The sequence below is a fragment of the Pyrus communis genome, chromosome 6 (assembly GCF_041283825.1).
Source record: "Pyrus communis isolate YQ-2024b chromosome 6, ASM4128382v1, whole genome shotgun sequence".
Taxonomy (NCBI): domain Eukaryota; kingdom Viridiplantae; phylum Streptophyta; class Magnoliopsida; order Rosales; family Rosaceae; genus Pyrus; species Pyrus communis.
This window is the reverse complement of record NC_142570.1, coordinates 5,196,313-5,215,344: the sequence shown is the minus strand read 5'-3', so window position 1 is coordinate 5,215,344 and position 19,032 is coordinate 5,196,313. Positions and strand designations below refer to the sequence as shown.

Here is a 19,032-nt window from a genome sequence, read left to right as displayed (position 1 = left end):
CAGCTGGTGATACTTTTATTCAAATTTTAACATGTGTGCAGTTTCTTACAGCTGGATTAAAAGCTTTCTGCCAGTATCCGAGCCCGCCAGAAAGCAACCCGACGGGGTCGGGGCTGATTCAAGGCCCATGGACTGTCCGAAGAAGAGGCCCGGGTCCGAGCCATCATCGAAATCATCAGCTCTATGGTCGACCTCTCCCGGAAGGGCCAAAACGTCGACCTAAACGCCCTCAAGACCACCGCGTGCCGCAAGTACGGCCTCTCACGTGCGCCGAAGCTGGTCGAAATGATTGCAGCTCTACCGAAGTCGGAACGCGAGGCTGTTCTCCCCAAGCTCTGGGCCAAACCAGTCCGAACCGCTTCGGGCATTGCCTTCATGGCCGTGATGTCGAAGTCTCATCGGTGCCCCCACATCGCCACCACTAGAAATATTTACGTGTACTACCCCGGCTGTCTCGATTCGGACTTCGAGTACAGCACTCAGTCTTACACTAGATACGAGCCTACTAGCATGCGCGCAATTTGAGCAAGGTATGGCTTTCTCTAGTTCCTTGACGCATTTTAACGAACACCTGATAGGGAATTCAAGTTTTATTTATCCATGATTCGTTTCAAATTTTATATTTTCCGGCTTGATTGATTTTTCACCATGAAATTTAGAGCGTTGTAATGAAGAGATTATTTGAAGGAATTGGTGTTTAAAATTGGATTAGTGAAGTTAATATGGTAGTTAATCTTGTGGTTTTGTGTGTTTAGATACAACCCATATGTCCAAGCTAGAAGCAGGATAGTTCAGGCCATCTTCAACCGAATGAGCGTCAGAAAACTCTCTTTGACCCTATAGCCTTCCAAGAAATTAATATTTTAATTAACAGTGTCAAGCCATTTTTTCTTACCACCTCCAACCGAGGGGCTAAAATGCCGTAGGCCAAACATAGCCATGTGACAAAAAATCATCTCCAACCGAGAGGACCAGAGGGTCATAGGGCCAAACATAATTTATTATTTTACTTGAATTACTATGGTTACTTAAATTAAATTACCTCAACAATTTTATGTTATGGATTGTCAATAATTTTTCGAGATGGAATCTCAATAATTTTATGTCTCGGATTTTGAAAGTGGGCGACACTTGTCCAAGCAACTACAAACCCTGCGAATGACGCCGAAAAGTAGTTTACCTTACATCAAGAGGCATACCAGCTAAAGAGATTGGGTCACATTGTAGACAAGGTTTGGCCTCTTCTATGTTTAGAGCTTAAAGAATGTATTTTCGGGTTTGTAGAATTCCATGATAGAGTAATATGCATAGTTGTTGCCTTATAACTAGTACTAAATTTGTGTTTTCAGGTTGAGTTCATCTTAATGGGTGGTACTTGTAAACTTTATGTGGCTATATAATTTAAACACAAACAAGGAGTTGGCTGACCTAATCATGAAGCAATAGCCATTGGATACCAAGCGGAATGATATAGGATGCGACAACACCAAAGTTTTCTACAAAGCACCTAGCCGGATATAACTACTTTATGGGAAGCATTTGTTGTATATCTAGGGTTTGCAAGGACCTTAGTATTTATACTGACTAAGGTATTAAGGTTCTGTCCATAAAGGAATCCCAAATCCCACCTTTTTATCCTATCAGTTAGGTATCATAATCACATAAAATCAAGGATTCCATCAATCTTACTTGTATTACAAGACACCTAATATAATATTGATATCTTTAGGAAATCAAATCACTATATCTACATTAATCTCCAACATTACATTCCTATTATATGTTGTAGACCATTTAAGGTTGATTTACATCGGAATAAATCCAACATTCTCCCACTGGTCTTCACATATAATATTTATGTTTAAACTTGAAATTAGAAATTAATATCACTTTAATGGCCATGTAGTTGTGATAACATCCTATCCTTGATACAAGTTTCTGTCAAATAAGTCTTTCAACATGGAACTAACAAGGCTGTAAGGTTGACACAACCCAAAACCTTCATAATCACACATGCTAAAATCCTCATCCACATGAAACACCGTCAAATTATGATTGCAGAGATGAACTTTAATTACCTGAATATGTCTCAACTTTTATCATCTCAGGTCCTCTTTAATGCAAACTTCTACTGCAATTGCAAACAAAACTTCATAAAACATAATTAATTCAACACCTACGAGCAAGATGAATTAACATGTTTTTTTGACATTGATTCATATACCATATCAATTACTTTCATGAGAAAATTTTCAACACTTATGAGCAAGATGAAAAAACCCCTCACAACTAATACAACATATAAATCATGTCATGCCATAATAAGTCGAACCAAAAGAATTAATCCACACTAACGAGCAAGAAGATTAACCATTCATTTATGATTTAAAATGCAATTTGCTTAACTGGATATCAGATATATCGCCATCTAATAATTGACCAACACATAAACATGTTGGTTAACTGCAATTTGTTTAATAATGATTAAACAACATGCTTTAACTCGGGACTTGCACCATTTATTCAGCTGTTTTCGAATAAACCCTTGCACTAACCCATGATCCTCAACGTTAACTAACTGCTCGTTAACTAACCTCCATTTAAATTCCTTGGCCAACACTTCCAGCAATTCTTATTCTCTGAATTTCCGGACTCTCTTGCACTCTCAGCCTTTCCTTGCTTCCTGCTATCAATCTCCTTCCCTTTCTTCTTCAAAAATCAAACAATCAATGGCACCCAAACTTCGCCCTGCATGTGAGTTTGGTGAAGGGATCGTTACTATACGCCACCGAATATGTTGAGGTCGATTCAACATATTCAAGAAACTAACATGTTCAAGTTCCCGGCAAGGTGGAGTCATTGCAGAGAAGAATGTGTTGAGGTTGATTGAAACATGAGTCGTAAAAGGAAGGCTTGTAACATTTTACGTTTGCAATCAAATATCATGGCAAAAGCTTTTCCCTCTGTTTTTCGTTTGCTCAACCAACCAGAAACAAAGTACTTGTTCTCTTATAAATTAAGAAAAATCTTCAAATGTAAGAAATTCAATGTTCCACAAAACTTCAAAACATGAGGCCGAATTACAAGTTTAGACGATGAACTACAACAAACTATAGACGTTGAATTACAGGTGTATGGAAGAAATAGATTGTTAGCAAATATTTCTACTTTCGTCATCCATCAGTGCCTTTATTAAGGGAATGATACGTCATGTCTGGAGCAACTTTGAAGACGATGATCAAGAATTTGGCTTTCTTGCATCATTCGTGTGCAACATACTCCTCTGTGTGACGTATAGCATGCAGATCTACAAGAAAATATGTTGAACGGCAAGCTTGTGCCTGAAATCCTAGATGCTCATTTCAACGACTCCAAGTCCCTGAATTTAACATATGAAACATATAGAATTAGAACTTAGAAATTCGAATCGCACTTTATGATTTGCTTACGCATTTTTCATGGTGGTAGTATGAACTGTCTATAAATGAACTTGTATATAGCTTACCAGCGACTACGAGGGTTTTGTTTTCTGCCCAACTTTTGAAATGCGCCTAAGCTCTTGGGTTCCTTTCCTCATCTCTCTGCAAATTGCAAACAAATTAGGAAAATCTTGCAACGAATCCAAATGTGAATTTTAAGTGTCCGAAAAAGTGATACCTTTGGTGCAAAAACACTATCAGATAGAAAATAGGGAGCAGCATCAAAGTCAATATGGAGATAGCCAGGTAGAATACACTTATATGTTTCTGCAAAAACAAAACAACGTGACAACATATCCTCCGTGATGCAAAAATCTTCAAAAAAGAAGGAAAAATACAGATAAAAAATGACAGACAATCCTTGCAAAACTGCAATGGAAAATAAGCCAGAAGATTGAAACTATGGCACAGTTCATTCTTTATAGCAAAATCTACTGCAATAAGAGTCTGAGACCTTACCTTTCCTCCCCTAGGAAAAAGTATCCGTTTCCCCGAGCAAGAATGAGCGTGACAAAATTGGTGCAAGAAAAACTCTACCAACAAATCAAAGTGTAAGCACAAGTATAACAAACTATAACCTATCTGAAATTGTATTAACACGAGCAAAAAGAAATACCATTAAGACGGCGGGCTGAAGGACTTTGATTAATCGGAAAACAGCTATTGGCAAGACCCTGCATTATAAAAGGGGAAAAAGTAAAAAGGATTAAACAAGGTAATGTATAAGAATCAACAATACAAACAATTATAGTGCCTTAAAGCAACCTCACATAGGTGGTGATTCCGTGCAACAGCTGCAGGATTGCATTTGGTTTTGCTTGACTTGGTATTCATCACAGCATTGCAATGTAAAGCTCCACATAAATCAGCTAGGCACTTGCTACCACTCTGCATTCATCAAATTTTTTTCAAAGACCAAAAGAGAAACCATATAACGGAAACAAAAATCATACGTACGATTAAACATATAATAGAAAAGAAAGAGATCAAATAAATTTATAATCATGTATTGATGTATCATCATGCAAGTATGCACAACTCCAGATGCTAACTACCCTTCCCGAGAGTACCAAGGCACAAAATACAGATCTTAAGAAAGGAAAGATTATCACTTGGATATTTCTTTATCTGTGTTATACAATGTGATATTTTAGAGAAGTTTACGCCATGTAATTGTTCTTCATCATTTTTTAAGAAATAGTTTTATGATCTAATTTATTGCATCATATCATGCTATGACAACTTTAAATTTGCTTAATTATTTTTTCGAAAGCAAGTTTATGAAACCCCAACACAACAGGGAACTGATCAACATGGACTAAATGCAAACGCTTTTAAAAGAAAAGTTCTTTCATTTGCAGATAAGCTGAATAGAGATAATTTGAGGTTTATCAACTAGAAGAACAAAATATAAATATAAATATAACAGAGGACGCGAAGGGGGCCAGCTGAAAATGAAATTGCTTCTTGCACTAATTGGACAAGTGTTCCTAATTCCTAACATATTAAAGCAAGGAAATACAGTCCACATACTACATTCAGAAGATTGTAGTGTCTGTTGTCAAAATGTTGATCAAGAAACATTTCAGCTCGGAAGCTTTTCTTACAGTATCCGCACTGCCATTCGTTTATATCCAAATGAATCTTGTGCTCTTCCTGATCTCTAAATAGATCATTGTCGGGATGAAGTCGACAATTACTTGGAATCTCATAGTGCTCGTGTTCCACAAATGGCATCAAATACTACAAAACACAAATTAGAAGTAGCCTAAGTAGACTATTATGCATGACACGATTTTGTAAAAGCACTCAACGTTTTGCCCATACCTTCTCAATAATTTGCCAAGCTGCCCTGCTTCTGTCTCTGGAACAGTGCACTTCATGAGCATGCTCTTGCCCTTGTTCAAGAGTTCTAACATAAAGAAACACGTACCAAGTATATAACGCGAACCAAAAGAAAGAAATACTACATTCCCACTTGGATATGAAAGGTTGCCAAATTAATCTAAAGATTTAAGCCATATTACCTTGAAGATTCAGATTTTTCAAAATCCTGGATCAAGGGATGAAGAAAATAACATTAGCTTGGAAGGTCCAAGAACAAAATACATAATTAAATTCACAAAAAAAGTAAAATTGAGTATCATATGCACAATTTACGATATGATTCCAATAACACAAGCATAATTTATTTTGACACGACGATATTTTAAACTATTCTAATCCACAAGGTGGAGGATTCAAACTTGGGTGTGGGGTGAGAACAATGCCGCGACGAACTGGCCTCACACGACCATTCAAAAGTCGAGACGTTTTGAAACTCGAATTAAAGGTAAATTCAAGTTAGGGTGAAGATCTAAAACCGCTTCTGATCAAAACCTTTGCGTTTATTTGTTGAATTTCGAACCTTTTAATCTAAATAGAAACACAATTCGTATATCTTGCTACTCTGCGTAAAGTTCTCACCATCAAAAACCAAACTTTGATCGGATACCAAACTTTGATCGGATAAAAATTATTACTTTACAAAACCCACAATCCAATACAGAAAATCGAAGCTTCCCAGAAAAACCCAACATCTAAACAAGTAAAAAAAATGGATCATATGCATACATACATACATACATATATATAAAGATATTGAAGTACCTGGTTTGTCTGCGTAAGGGAGGAGACTTGGAGTATGCTGAAGGATAAGAAGAGAAGGATTGAAACACACAGGTTGGTTTTCTTCATCTCTTTCAGAAACGAACGAGTTCGATTGATGAGCTTTTTTCTGGGCAAAAGTAATAAACTGGGAAAGCTTCGGGTTGGGGTGGGGGATGAAGCTGAATGAGAATATGGGTCGGTCTGTTTTACTATTCTGCTCAAGAATAACCTGCTATCCAAGTTTTGGGTATTTTTACGAATATGCATAATTAATGACACGTTTTGAGGAAAATTTATGCAAAATAGCTCTCAAATAACAAGTAAACTTTTAATAAAATGAATTACATTTTAATTGTTTTTCTTCTAAGAATAGGCTAACAAGACGAAAAAAATTTGGAATTTGGATCATCTCCGGACTTCATTGTCTAAACCTATAAAGCAAGAAATCCAGATCATTCAACAAAGAGAAAATGAGAGACATGTCTTAGTTTGTGTGAGATGAGTCAGCGGAATGAATTAATAAAGACCGTTGAATTCAATTTGAATGGTCTGAATTTCCTGCTCTTTAGGTTTCGGACAGTGAGATCCAAAGAGAATCTCTATCCACATTTTTGTACTATATTTGTGTTTCATATGATGTGGCAAAGTGATATGTACAGACCATGTAGTCTCTCTAGCATCTCTCTTTTTTTTTTTTCTTTTTTTTATTCAACATGAATAATATACTTCTTGATTTGTAGCTGAGTTGGAAGTCGACTACCCTCTTTGAATTTTTTACACTTGTAGTTGCCCCAACTAAGAGAAGTTGTTTGAAAAAAGTCAAAGAAGTGAAGTAGTTTTCACAACTTGTGGTACTTTGTACTTACAAAACCTTATAAGCATACATAAGGATACTGAGAAGACGGTCAAATGCTTCCTCTGGTGTCACTTTTTTCAGAAGCAGTTTGAGCACGGCCATGAAGTTGAAGGAATGGATTAAAATTTAAAACAGAAGAACAAACCCAAACAAACTTGGATAAAATTCATGTGAAAAACATTAACCATGGTAGTTCGCGTCTTTATCATATTCAACAACTGTCTTAAAAATACTCTATATAGCAGTACTGTGCGTACACCATAGCGAACCGCTTATCTTTTCTTCTTGCCTCTTTTTTTTGTACTAGTTTCTGGTTCTTGCTCTTCGGCCTTCTGTTCTGCTTCCAATATGGCCAACTGCACCATTCACAGAAGAATATGAAACAGAAGAAGTCAATTTACTCCGTTTGGTCTCAGAAAGAAGCCTTGTTTAAATCTTGAGACACAAAACCAAAACATTACCTCATCGAGAATTGGTTTAAGCTCTCTGTATCGAGCTTCAGCAAGATCAAAACCGTCCTTACGGAGCTCCTGTGATGCCAAGGCCACACCATGCACATCACATGCACAAGAAAACAAATATCAGAACAGCATGAATAGTAAGTTTCTTCTCCTTCAAAAATGCAGCCTACAGTATAATTGCTTCTTGGTTTTGTCATTCCCTTTTTAAGGGTTTTATCTTTCGAGGAAAAGAAAGAAGCGGACCTTTCCAGTGTGTTGAGTATGTTCATGTGCCGCCATTTGCCAGTACATATTTGTACGTTTGTAGAATTCTCTCAAAGTTTCACCAGGCTTCACAAAAGATATACTACAATATTAGCTGAAAAAGTAACGCGGTGAAGAAAATGTAAAGAATGGTCATAATCAGAAAAACAAGTACAAACTAAACCCGTAGAGTCTCATTCACGCTTCCATTATAGCTTAAAACTTTCAATAGCAATTAAAGAAAGAATGAAGTACCGTTGGGGTTCTTTGCGAGTCTGAAAGCCCAAGACTGGCTCTGATCTGCTCAATTCTGACCCGTTTCTCTTTCCTACGGAGACTCTTTCCCTCCCCTTTGATTAAAGCAACAGCATCCCCCATCTGAATCGATCCATCTTTCCCACTCTGTACACACAAAAACGCCAAGACTGAAGTAAAACAGACAGCTCAACATTTTCCTTCTTCAAAAGTGACAGTACGACAGTTTTCATGGAAAACCAGGAAAATTCAAAGCAGATGCTGGAAGAATCAAAATAAACCTTCACACCTTCAACATGTCTCGTATTATTCAGCAAAAAGTCTTGTAATTGGAGTCATAGTTTCACCAAATTTTTAATAGTGATTAACAAGGATGTGTGCAACACTACTTTTAAAATTCTTTGTTCAAAAATTGAGTTAGCTGTAGATAGAGAAGTTTAAAAAAATAAAAAAATAAATAAAAAATAAAAAAATAAAAAAAAGATCTGACTGATTAACAAAGGGAGATAACTATAAAAGTACGTAAAAGGGCACGAAAGTGTATGATTACCATTATCTTACCAAACAAAATCAGGATGAAATTAATTACTAAAAATTGAAAAACCCATCTGCACTATGGAATAAGTAAAGAACCTCTTCATCATTATCATCATCAGTCTCATCACTGTTACTATCTTCATCGCCTTCATCTTCACTATCATCATCCTCATCCTCATCTTCATCCTCGGAAGCCTCAACCCATTCAGTTTCCGTTGCCTGGGTCAACGGAAAAGCAGATTCATGCTTAAAATGATGAAATTCAACAAAAGAAAAGATGCCCGGTTGTCCCAATTTTTTTATAAAATAAAAAATAAGAAAAAACTTACAACAGTAATATTTATATCTAGTGATGCTAAGAGAATTGAAATAATGAAATAAGACAATACAACACTTAAAAATATTGAGCAATTATATGTAGAGAATACAAACCGGTATGATGCACTTCCACTCATCGAGTTTGCTAAGATTAAGAGAATACAAATCATCGAGTGTAATTTCTCGATCTTTAATCTCCATCATTCCCCCATAAACATATAATGTATCTCTTCCAACAACCATGCAAGAATTGATACGTCCACAAGGCTTCACTACCTAACAAATTAACCAAATTCATGAATCAAATGAATGAATCCAAAATGTTAGAGAAAGTATAAACAAAAACATAATTATGTTCAGCATAGAAAACCTCTGGCAAATCAGAATCTTGTGAATCCAAATTAGCACTAGATTCATTTATCTTCCCATCAGATTCTTCAGCTAACCCATCATTACCAACAGTAATGGTTTTAGCCATTTGATGTGATATACCATCAACTGTGCTTTCAAAGTCATCTGCTTCTTCATCAATCTCATTGTTCTCATCTTTTTCATTTGTCGCACATTCCTCTGGCTCAATTGAATTTATCTTATCATCATTTTTACGCTTTCGTCCAGAACTCTTTTTAGGCTGCAAAAATGAATGCAAGGGAAGCTATATGTTACCAAAACAATGGGGTTTTAAATGAACTGCTTCCGTATTATTTATTAATAAATGTGAAAGTTCTATGGGGAAAAATCCCTATACGACATTGAAATCAGTACATATTATAGTTATGAATCTAAATGTACCAGACCTTATCTTTTGTTGACTTCGCCTTCCGTAGCTCTAATGGGTACCTATACAATTAGAAAACTGATTTCTCAAATGGGAAGGAACTATTGCATGCTTAAAGTTTATTGCCTACATAATCGCTCATAAACAAATTGAGAAAGTAACAATAAATAAAATGGGTCAGGAGGAGAATATTATGTATCAACTAGAGTGCAGCAAAATACTAACTGATCTTTCGAAAAAATAAAATAAAAAATAGCTTGCAGCTGATTGTACGATAATCTCAAACTGTAAAATGTATAAAACATAAAAATATTTAGGTGGGGCTTACCACCGATGGTTGTCCAATTGGAAGCCATACAGTTCATCCAAGAACAAGCTCATCATTACATCAGCTGCATGCATCAGAAATAAAAGAAGGAAAATAAATCCACCTACACTCCAAGGGCCAATCATAGCTTCAAGCCAGGACTATATTGCCTAGTGAAATAAGATAGGTAGAAAGAAAAAAACTAACCTCCAACTTCCATGTCCACCACACCCCCGAAGAGCAAAGCTCGCTTCTTATGAACACACATAGAGAACCCAGCACGAGGTCCAGGAGGCATCCCACTTTTCTTCACCTATAATATGAGTTCACAGTTATTAAAAAATCTCAAACTTACAAGCTGCTAAATGTAAGTTGCTATTCATCATTAAATATGCATGCAAGGAAACTAGAAAAAGAGTAATCAGTGTACAAAAGCTTCAGAGTGATCAACACAAAACCACAGCATAGCTTCTACAATGTAAAACCTGCATACATGTTCTTCTACCCAAAAGTAGTATAACAGGTACTTTTACACAGCAGAATATTCAACATCCGAGTATAGGAGGGGAAGTGTCAGACAATCATGTCATGTTCCATTCACAGTAATAAAAGAAAACTGTGGCGAAGTAAGAACCTTGTTCCATTCCCAAGTCCTAGGATCAAGGGACCACAAGTCTGAATGAACAATTCCCTTCTCGGAGCCAGTTTTATCAGATGAAACTTCTTTGGAATAGCCACCATATAAGAAAATCTGTCATGTCAAAAAGAGACCACAAGGTCAAATCTTTGAGGCAGTCAAGACATGATATGCATATAATGAAATTGTTCTGAATCACTCACTTCATCTTGGTACACAAAAAACTGAAAACCACTTCGGGCACTTGGCCACAAGGAACCAGGCCTAGGAGTTATTTCTTGCCACTGAAATGCAACATTGCAGAAGCATTAGTTAAACATATATGTACATAAAGTAACGAACATGAATTAATAATAGTACATTAACACGACAGAGCCAAGATCTCTACCTTGAACTGATCCAGGTCAAATACAAAGAGATCATTGTGATACCTGCACAACAAAGTATTATGTCAACTCCACAGTAGCACCCCAACTCTGATTGTCATGCAACAATACATTATGGCTTGGGGCAGTTAATATGCCAAGAAAACTTCTGAAAGAACAGAGTTACAATAAAACCAACTTCGCAACTAAAAACATAGTGGTTTGCATCTGACCTCGACATAGAAAATCAACACAAAATCTTGAGCTAAATAACTATGAAACTTCAAAATATTATAAAAATCCATTAACAACCTCACTTCTCTAAGCGTGTCATAAAAGCCTCCAAAAACAATAATCTTGTGCTTGTACAGTACCTGTAACATGACCAAAAGTATAGATGTTTATAAAAATTTCTCTTTAAAGATATTCAAAAAATTGTATACGAAAGTAAGAATAGACTAATCTTTTCTTGTTAATGTCTCAACACACACACACACACACACACAAAAGCACGTGGAAATTAGACGGTTAAACTCCATAGCCCATTCTAATGAAGTAATGGGAACATCAACCTAAGAAACCTGAATTTACCATTCGATGACCTGAGCGTGGACTTGGACTCCCTTTTAAATTTAGTAGTTCCCATTGATTTGTTTTGAGGTCCAACATCCAAAAGTCCTATACCAGGAAAACAAAAAGGTAAAATAAACAAGGATGATAGGTAGTTTAAACAGTGAAAGCCGATTTTACAATGAACTATAATGTAAACAGGTTTCACCTTGTAGTGATGGAACCTCTCTTGGTTTGGGGAAGTAAACTCACCACCTGATGACAAACAAATGTGATGATGTTCACAATCTAAAAGAATTAAAAGTGCAAGTGCAACACATGTGTTTACATATAAACGGAGTGTTGTCAGTATACCAAAGATGTAGAGATAGTTCTTCCAAGTGACCGCCTGGTGCGCACTGCGAGGAGGTGGACTATTGGGGCTCGAAATTAACTTCCAGTCCTGCTTTTCAACATCATAGCGGTAAAGATCACCATACACAAACGTCTGCAGCAACAAAATTAACAAAAAATCAGGTGAGCATTACGTAAAGATAAAATCCATTTATTTCAAATAAAGCACATAGATTCTCAAAAAACGATCAAGACCTAACCTTATTACCATTGTAGAATTCACCCCCATAAAGGATCAACTCTGTCTCTTTCAAGGGATTGATGCTCAGCTACACAAAAATCAAGCACAAAAATCCGAGATTAACAAAGGGTAATGCACATTTACATTCTCAAACAAAACTAAGACTGACCCACTCATCAGAAATTTCTAACAAACACCAGCACAGGCATTACCGTGCAGTTGGACCGTGGAGATGGAGCCGGGACATTTTCCTCTACATGGACTTCCTTCTTCTTAGCTTCTTCTTTTTGTATACTCGACTGTCAAAAAATTGCATATCAAATGACTTAAAAATTGAATCTTTTCTCCATATGTCCATATAAAATGTATAACTTAATCAGATTAACATCAATGTATAAACTCCAAAAGCAAACAATCACTCTTCAACATATTTTTGTCAGTACCAGAATACCCTTTTGTTTCTGCACCGACACAAAAACAACATTCCATATAATCTCACACTTTCATCTATCCAATCTTTCCAGAAAAAAATCAAATTCGAAAACTTTAACCATGAATATCGAAAACCCAATAACCCAATTAGTCTAAAACTCCCAGAAACTATTTCAGCTGCTCTCAAATGATCCATAACACTAAATAACAAGCACCCAATACACACACACACACACACAAATATATACATACAAAATAACTTAATTGGTTTTAAACTCCCAGAAACTATTCCAGCTATTCTCAAAGGATCCATAACTCCAAATAAAAAGCACCCGAACACACACATATATATATATATATATATATACACACACATATACATATATGGAGATAATGAAATTACCAAAATGGCATCGATGTCGTCCTCGGGAGAGAGCTTCTTGGTCTCTCTGCGAGCTCTCTTCTCATCAGCCTTCGCAGTTTTCTTCTCCGTCTTCTCTTTTCCTTTACCTGGCTTCTTTGTCTTCTTCCCCATTTCTCGGAACGCAGCCAAAGAGACGAAAAGTAGCTCTCACTGTTTCAGGCAACTCAGTACATAGCGGTTCGGCGCGAGGAAGAAGACGAAGGAAAGAAGGTCTTCGGGAACGACACTATGAGTGACTGTGTTTCTTTCGGCGCAATGTCGTTTATTTGGATTGTAATCCGCTGGCAGCTGGGTCGCTGGGTTTCACGCATTCACGCTGTCGTTTTTCAAAGCTGTGAGGCCCAGCCCAGATGTGGGGATTTGTTGGGCTGGGCCTTGTTTCGGCCCAACAAATTAGTACGGCTCTGATCCAATGGGATTCGAGAATGTTACGTCCATAAAATCTTCATTCAATTTTTTTACTCCATGATCAATCAACAACTACTCCACGCAGAGGTGAAAATTTTCTCGTTTTTTCTCAGATGCCAAACAGAATTTACCGCCCCCGCCTCGTAAAAGCCTTGTTAATCCACCAAAACTGATGTATTTAGACTTTTACCGGTACCACATTATACTTTTCAGATAACAGCACTTAATGTAAATGGGTTCGAAATCATAGTCAACGCCTCACAAGCATGCATTAGAGATAGGATCAGTGAATTTCCAGGTGAGATTCTCTTTCACATTCTTTCCTTCCTTCCAACAAGGAGTGCCGTACTGACCTGGGTTTTATCACACAGATGGAAACATACGCGGGGTTTTGTTTCGAATTTAGACCTATGTATATTTGTGCTCACCAAGATATGATTGGGGTCACACTCCGAGCTTTGTAGATGAAGTACTTCCCCCCTTGAATCGTTCAAACGTTCATAAAGTTCGTCTTTATGGTCGCGGAATAAAGGATTGTTTTGATTGATCTTTTGATGCTTGGAATTGAACAGCCATTGGGAGTAATGTTGTTGAACTCAACCACCTACTTTCTGCGGTCCAGATACCATCCAGGATTCTTGTGTTACCTAGTAGTCTTTTTCTATGCAAGATCGATGTTGGATGTTCTGAAGCTGAAACTGACATCATATGTTTCCATTGATCCTCCTACCTCCATGTTACAGTACCTTACTATCTTGTCCCAATCAAGAAGCTCTTTTCATGTTACTCTGCACTTGAAGATTTAACCATAGATGGAAGTTTTCCGTTGCGTAAAGGTTGTTCAGTCTTAACATAACTGTCAATGCACCTAAACTGAAAAGACTATGTGCACGAAGGCCCCTGTGGCAGCCATGGTATGCAGACCGAATACATAGGATTTTTGCAGAAATCATCAATGTCAAATATTTGTCCCTTTCAGTATCATTTTTGGGATTCTCAGATTGAACACTGATGTACTTTGCCTACATTAAATCATTTGAATCACTTGGCGAGCTACGTCTTTCAGGACGCTACTCTTGGAAATCACTACCAAACGCGCTCAAGGTGTTGCCCAAAAAAATAATTCTACTACGAGCGTTAACCTGAGTTGATAATTAATTAGTGTCCACCTGTTGCTTTTCAAAGATTTTCTTGTATATTCATTATGAAAAATACAAGAGAGTGAGAACACTCTTATATGGAACTACAAAGAGAAGTCACACGGGAGAAGAAAAACACAATCCCTTGGTTTCTGCCCTAGACCCGAGAGAGGCAATAAAAATAAGGGCATGGGACAAGACAAGGTATGGTAAGACAAGAGTAGGGTTAAGACCATCACTTTAGCCCATAACTTAGCTAAAGTGAGGATGACAACCCATCCTTGAAATCCTTACACCATACTTTGGGAAGTAATACCAACCCCATGAATTAAGGAGTTGACAACATGTCACTAAGAAATCAACCTCAGTCACCGAAACCCTAAAGTACACTAAACAACAACTGCCAATACTCCCCATCAAGCTGGATCCAGAAGGTTGATGGATCCGAGCTTGGAAAGAAGACGTTGAAACTGATGAGAGGGTAAGGGCTTTGTGAGAATGACAGCCAGTTGTTCGGTGCTTCTGGTGTAATGTGTATGGATTACTTGTGATTGCACCTGCTCACGAATGTAATGACAGTCAACTTCAATGTGCTTTGTTCGTTCGTGGAACACGGGATTGGAGGCTATATGCATGGCAGCTTGGTTGTCACAGAATAGAGACATAGGAAGAGTTGCAGAAAACCCTAAATCATTTAGAAGACTTTTGAGCCAGACTAATTCACATGCTGTTGAAGCCATTGCACGATACTCAGCTTCGGCACTGGATCTGGCGATGACAGTCTGTTTTTTACTCTTCCAGGTGACTAAATTTCCACCAATGAAGGTGCAGTAACCACTCGTGGATTTACGATCAATGGCATTACCTGCCCAATCTGCATCACAGTACCCCATGATGTGAGTGTGATCATTTTTTGTCATGAGAATACCACGACCAACAGACCCTTTCAAATAACGTAGGATTCTCTTTACAAGATTCAAATGATCGATGGAAGGAGAGTGCATGAATTGACTGACAATGCTCACTGCATATGAGATATCGAGTCTGGTGATTGTTAAGTAGATGAGCTTACCAACAAGCCTCTGATATGAACTGATGTCCGAGAGTGGAGTTCCACCCATGTTGAGTTTGAGCTTGCTATCGAGAGGAGTAGTGGCAGGCTTGGACTCACTCATGTTAGCATCCTTGAGGAGATCTATGACATATTTCCTTTGATTAAGAAATAATCCCTTGTGAGAATATGCCATTTCAATCCCAAGGAAATATTTTAACACCCCAAGATCTTTGATAGCAAACTGTTGTTGTAGAGACTGTTTGAGTTTGAAGATTTCGACTGCATTATCACCAGTGACTATTAAATCGTCCACATAAATCAACACCACTAATGTGCCACCAGTTCCAATACGAACAAATAATGAAGAATCAGCTCCACTTCTTTTGAAACCAGCACTGTGAAGGACTGAACTTAGTTTAGCATACCAAGCTCGAGGCGATTGCTTCAGTCCATAAATGGACTTATGTAACTTACATATCATATCTGGGACCTGACTTTGAGGATGTCCAGGTGGCAATCGCATGTAAACTTCTTCTTCGAGATCACCGTGAAGAAAAGCATTCTTTACGTCCATTTGGTACATAGACCAACCTTTATTGACAGCAACAGACAGCAACACCCTTACTGAGTTCATTTTTGCAACAGGTGCGAAGATTTCTTTATAGTCCACCTCAAACGTTTGAGCGAATCCCTGAGCCACTAGCCTTGCTTTATGTCTCTCGATTGAACCATCTGCATTGAACTTGATCTTATAGATCCACTTGCACCCCACTGCCTTTTTTCCTTTTGGAAGTTTGGTGATGCTCTAGGTGTTGTGCTGGTCTAGAGCTTTGAGTTCATCTCGCATTGCTTCTTGCCACACTTCCTGGTTACTAGCCTCATGGAAACTTTGAGGCTCTCTGTGACTAGAGATGTTGTTAAGAAAGGCAGCATGCGAAGGAGTTACCATGTGGTATGAAACATAACTTGACATTGGATGCTTTGGTTTGTATATATCAAAATCTTGAAACCTGGTGGGAGGCTGCCTGTCTCGACGAGGATTGCGTCGAGGTTCAGGGAGAGATGGTTCATTCTCGTGTAACCTTTCAGCCATATCTTGAGAGCTTTCTTGGTTCTCACTGTCTTCATCTTGTATGAACCCATCAGGCTGAGGGTTTTGGAGGCTAATCTCAATGTTGTCGTGACTGAGCTCTTGGTGATGTAGATTCTCAGGTCCGATTCTTGGTAATGGGAAAAGATCCAGAATGCCATCCCCTTGGTCTATGATGCCACTTGTTATATTAAAAAAAATAGTTAGACTCATGGAATCTAACATCTTTGGACACAATCATTTTCCTTAGTTGGGGGTTATAGCACTTATATCCCTTTTCAGTGGAAGAATAACCCAGAAAGACACATTTAGCAGACCTGGGATCCAATTTATCTCGGTATTGAGATTGAACATGCACAAAACAAATGCAACCAAACACTTTAAGGTGAGATATATCAATTTTTCTTCCTTTCAGTACTTCTAGAGGAGACTTAAGTTCCAATACTCGACTAGGTAATCTGTTGATTATGTATGCTGCTGTCATAACACCTTGGGACCAGAACCTCTTTGGTACATGCATTTGCAACATCAGTGCCCTAGTTTTCTCAAGAAGATCACGATTTTTACGTTCGGCTACCCCATTTTGTTGGGGGGTTCCAACGCAACTCGTTTGATGCATGATGCCATGGGCACTCAAATAATGTTTCATGATATGGGACATGTATTCAGTGCCATTATCAGATCGTAAGGTCTGTATTTGATATGAGAAATGGTTTTTTACAAGGTTATGGAAATCTTTAAAAACTTCTACAACTTCACTCTTAGATTTTAGTAGGTACAACCAGGTGACTCGAGAGAAGTCATCTACAAAAATCACAAAATGCTTATAACCATCAAAAGATTCACTAGTTGGTCCCCAAACATCGGAGTGAACTAGTTCAAAACACTTACTGGTTCTAGAAAGAGAGGATTTAGAAGATAATCTAGTGTCTTTAGACAAGTGACAAGTTTCACAGATTATATCATCCTTTCCTAACTTTGGGAATAAAGCTGACAAAATGGGAGGGGATGGATGTGCTAATCGTTGATGCCACAACCAAGTATCACGAGTAGAGTCTAGCTTGGCTTGAAAACCCCTGGGATTGCTCTTTGACAGGTAATAGAGACCATCTAAGTAGAACCCTTCACCAATCATCTTTTTGGTGGCACAGTCCTGAAAAATCACATTGTGAGGAGAGAAAATGGCTAAACAATTCAATGTGTTGGTGATCCTTCCCACAGATAGAAGTTGGAATGGAAAGGATGGAACATATAAAGCGACAGATTCTATTTCATCCGACACCAAGTTGATTTTTTCTCTCCCTAAAACCTTAACTTGATTTCCATCTGCTATTGAGACTTGAGAAGATTTGGACAATCTTTCAAATTTTTGAGAATCAGACACATGGTTGGTCATGTGATCTGTGGCACCCGAATCTATAACCCAAAAATCATGCAACATGTTTAATTTGAGTGCAGTTTTAAAGGCTTTTATAATACCTGACATGTCTTCTTGGGGGACAGAATTTGTGTCTGTCAAGAACCCTGTAAACTTGCCAAGCATTGCAGTCGATGTTCCTTCTTCCATGTTATAAGTACTGTCTCTTTGAGCACCTCTTTTCTTGCCTTGAAGAAATGACATGAACTCATTCATGAGTTTTGTCGGATTTGCTGTGAAATTCTTAAATGAATCTGACTTGTTGGAGATGGAGGTGGATGCATGATTTGCTCGATATAGAGCACGATTCACCCTTTGTACACCCTTCATGAAGTCAGGCTTCAACTCTGGATGTAAAATCCAGCAAGTATCCTTAACATGGCCTATGTTATTGCAGTGTAGACACTTTAGGTGAGGGTGCTTTCCTTTGTACCTTCTTTCGTTGGTTACATATGCCCTAGATTCTGGTACATTTGGCATTGTACTCATGTTCATGACTTTCCTTCTTACTTCCTCACGTTGAATAGTTGCACACACACTGGGAAAGGAGGGTAGTTCTGTGTTCATGAGCATGTGACATCGCAGATCTTCATATGTTGAGTCGAGACTGGACAAGAGTTGGAATATCTTGTCTTCTTCTGCCCTCTTTCGTAACAGCACTGCATCAGTTGTATGAGGACGATAGGTTTCCAACTCGTTCCACATGGTCTTCATGCTTCCCAGGAGTTGCACGAACGGCTTACCATCTTGTTGCAGATCGGAGATGTCCTTCTTTAGTTGGAAGACCCGTGCAGCATTATTTTGGCTGCCATACATTTCTTTGACTGCTTCCCATAGTTGATAAGAGGATTCTGAGTAGCTGAAAATTTCAGCTAACTTTTGCTCCATGGAATTTAGAAGCCATGACATAACTAGCTGATCCTTGCTCAGCCAGGATTCATAGTTTAATGAGGAAGCCTCAGGGACTTTGATGCTTCCATTTATGAACCCTAACTTGGTCCTGCCACCCAAAGCCAACGATACAGCTCTTGACCATGGC

At 38.0% G+C, this 19,032-nt stretch overlaps 2 protein-coding genes and 1 long non-coding RNA gene across 3 annotated transcripts; 1 reads left to right on the top strand and 2 right to left on the bottom strand.

Annotated features, from left to right (window-relative positions):
• The first annotated feature begins 99 nt into the window (after nt 1–99).
• Nucleotides 100–1,835, top strand: LOC137710161 (uncharacterized). The gene is made up of 3 exons (XR_015963454.1): nt 100–530; nt 1,122–1,232; nt 1,350–1,835. It is a non-coding gene; the product is annotated as an uncharacterized LOC137710161 (long non-coding RNA).
• A 1,154-nt stretch (nt 1,836–2,989) lies between these two features.
• Nucleotides 2,990–6,356, bottom strand: LOC137711374 (uncharacterized). Its single transcript, XM_068450608.2, has 10 exons — nt 6,129–6,356; nt 5,507–5,532; nt 5,307–5,391; nt 5,013–5,222; nt 4,245–4,367; nt 4,096–4,153; nt 3,939–4,012; nt 3,658–3,746; nt 3,506–3,581; nt 2,990–3,379 (listed from the first exon to the last, which is right to left on the bottom strand). The coding sequence occupies exons 1-9, from the start codon at nt 6,213–6,215 to the stop codon at nt 3,512–3,514; spliced, it is 822 nt and encodes a 273-aa protein (XP_068306709.2). The 5' UTR covers nt 6,216–6,356; the 3' UTR covers nt 2,990–3,379; nt 3,506–3,511.
• Nucleotides 6,357–6,961: 605 nt separating this feature from the next.
• On the bottom strand, nt 6,962–13,183 carry LOC137710753 (uncharacterized). Its single transcript, XM_068449874.2, has 20 exons — nt 12,865–13,183; nt 12,242–12,328; nt 12,049–12,117; nt 11,810–11,942; nt 11,664–11,710; nt 11,477–11,563; nt 11,198–11,259; nt 10,909–10,951; nt 10,724–10,804; nt 10,518–10,634; nt 10,091–10,196; nt 9,905–9,968; nt 9,596–9,638; nt 9,169–9,429; nt 8,913–9,074; nt 8,577–8,699; nt 7,944–8,090; nt 7,689–7,775; nt 7,446–7,514; nt 6,962–7,340 (listed from the first exon to the last, which is right to left on the bottom strand). Exons 1-20 carry the CDS (start codon nt 12,994–12,996, stop codon nt 7,257–7,259), a joined length of 2,004 nt encoding a protein of 667 aa, XP_068305975.2. The 5' UTR covers nt 12,997–13,183; the 3' UTR covers nt 6,962–7,256.
• Nucleotides 13,184–19,032: the final 5,849 nt, after the last annotated feature.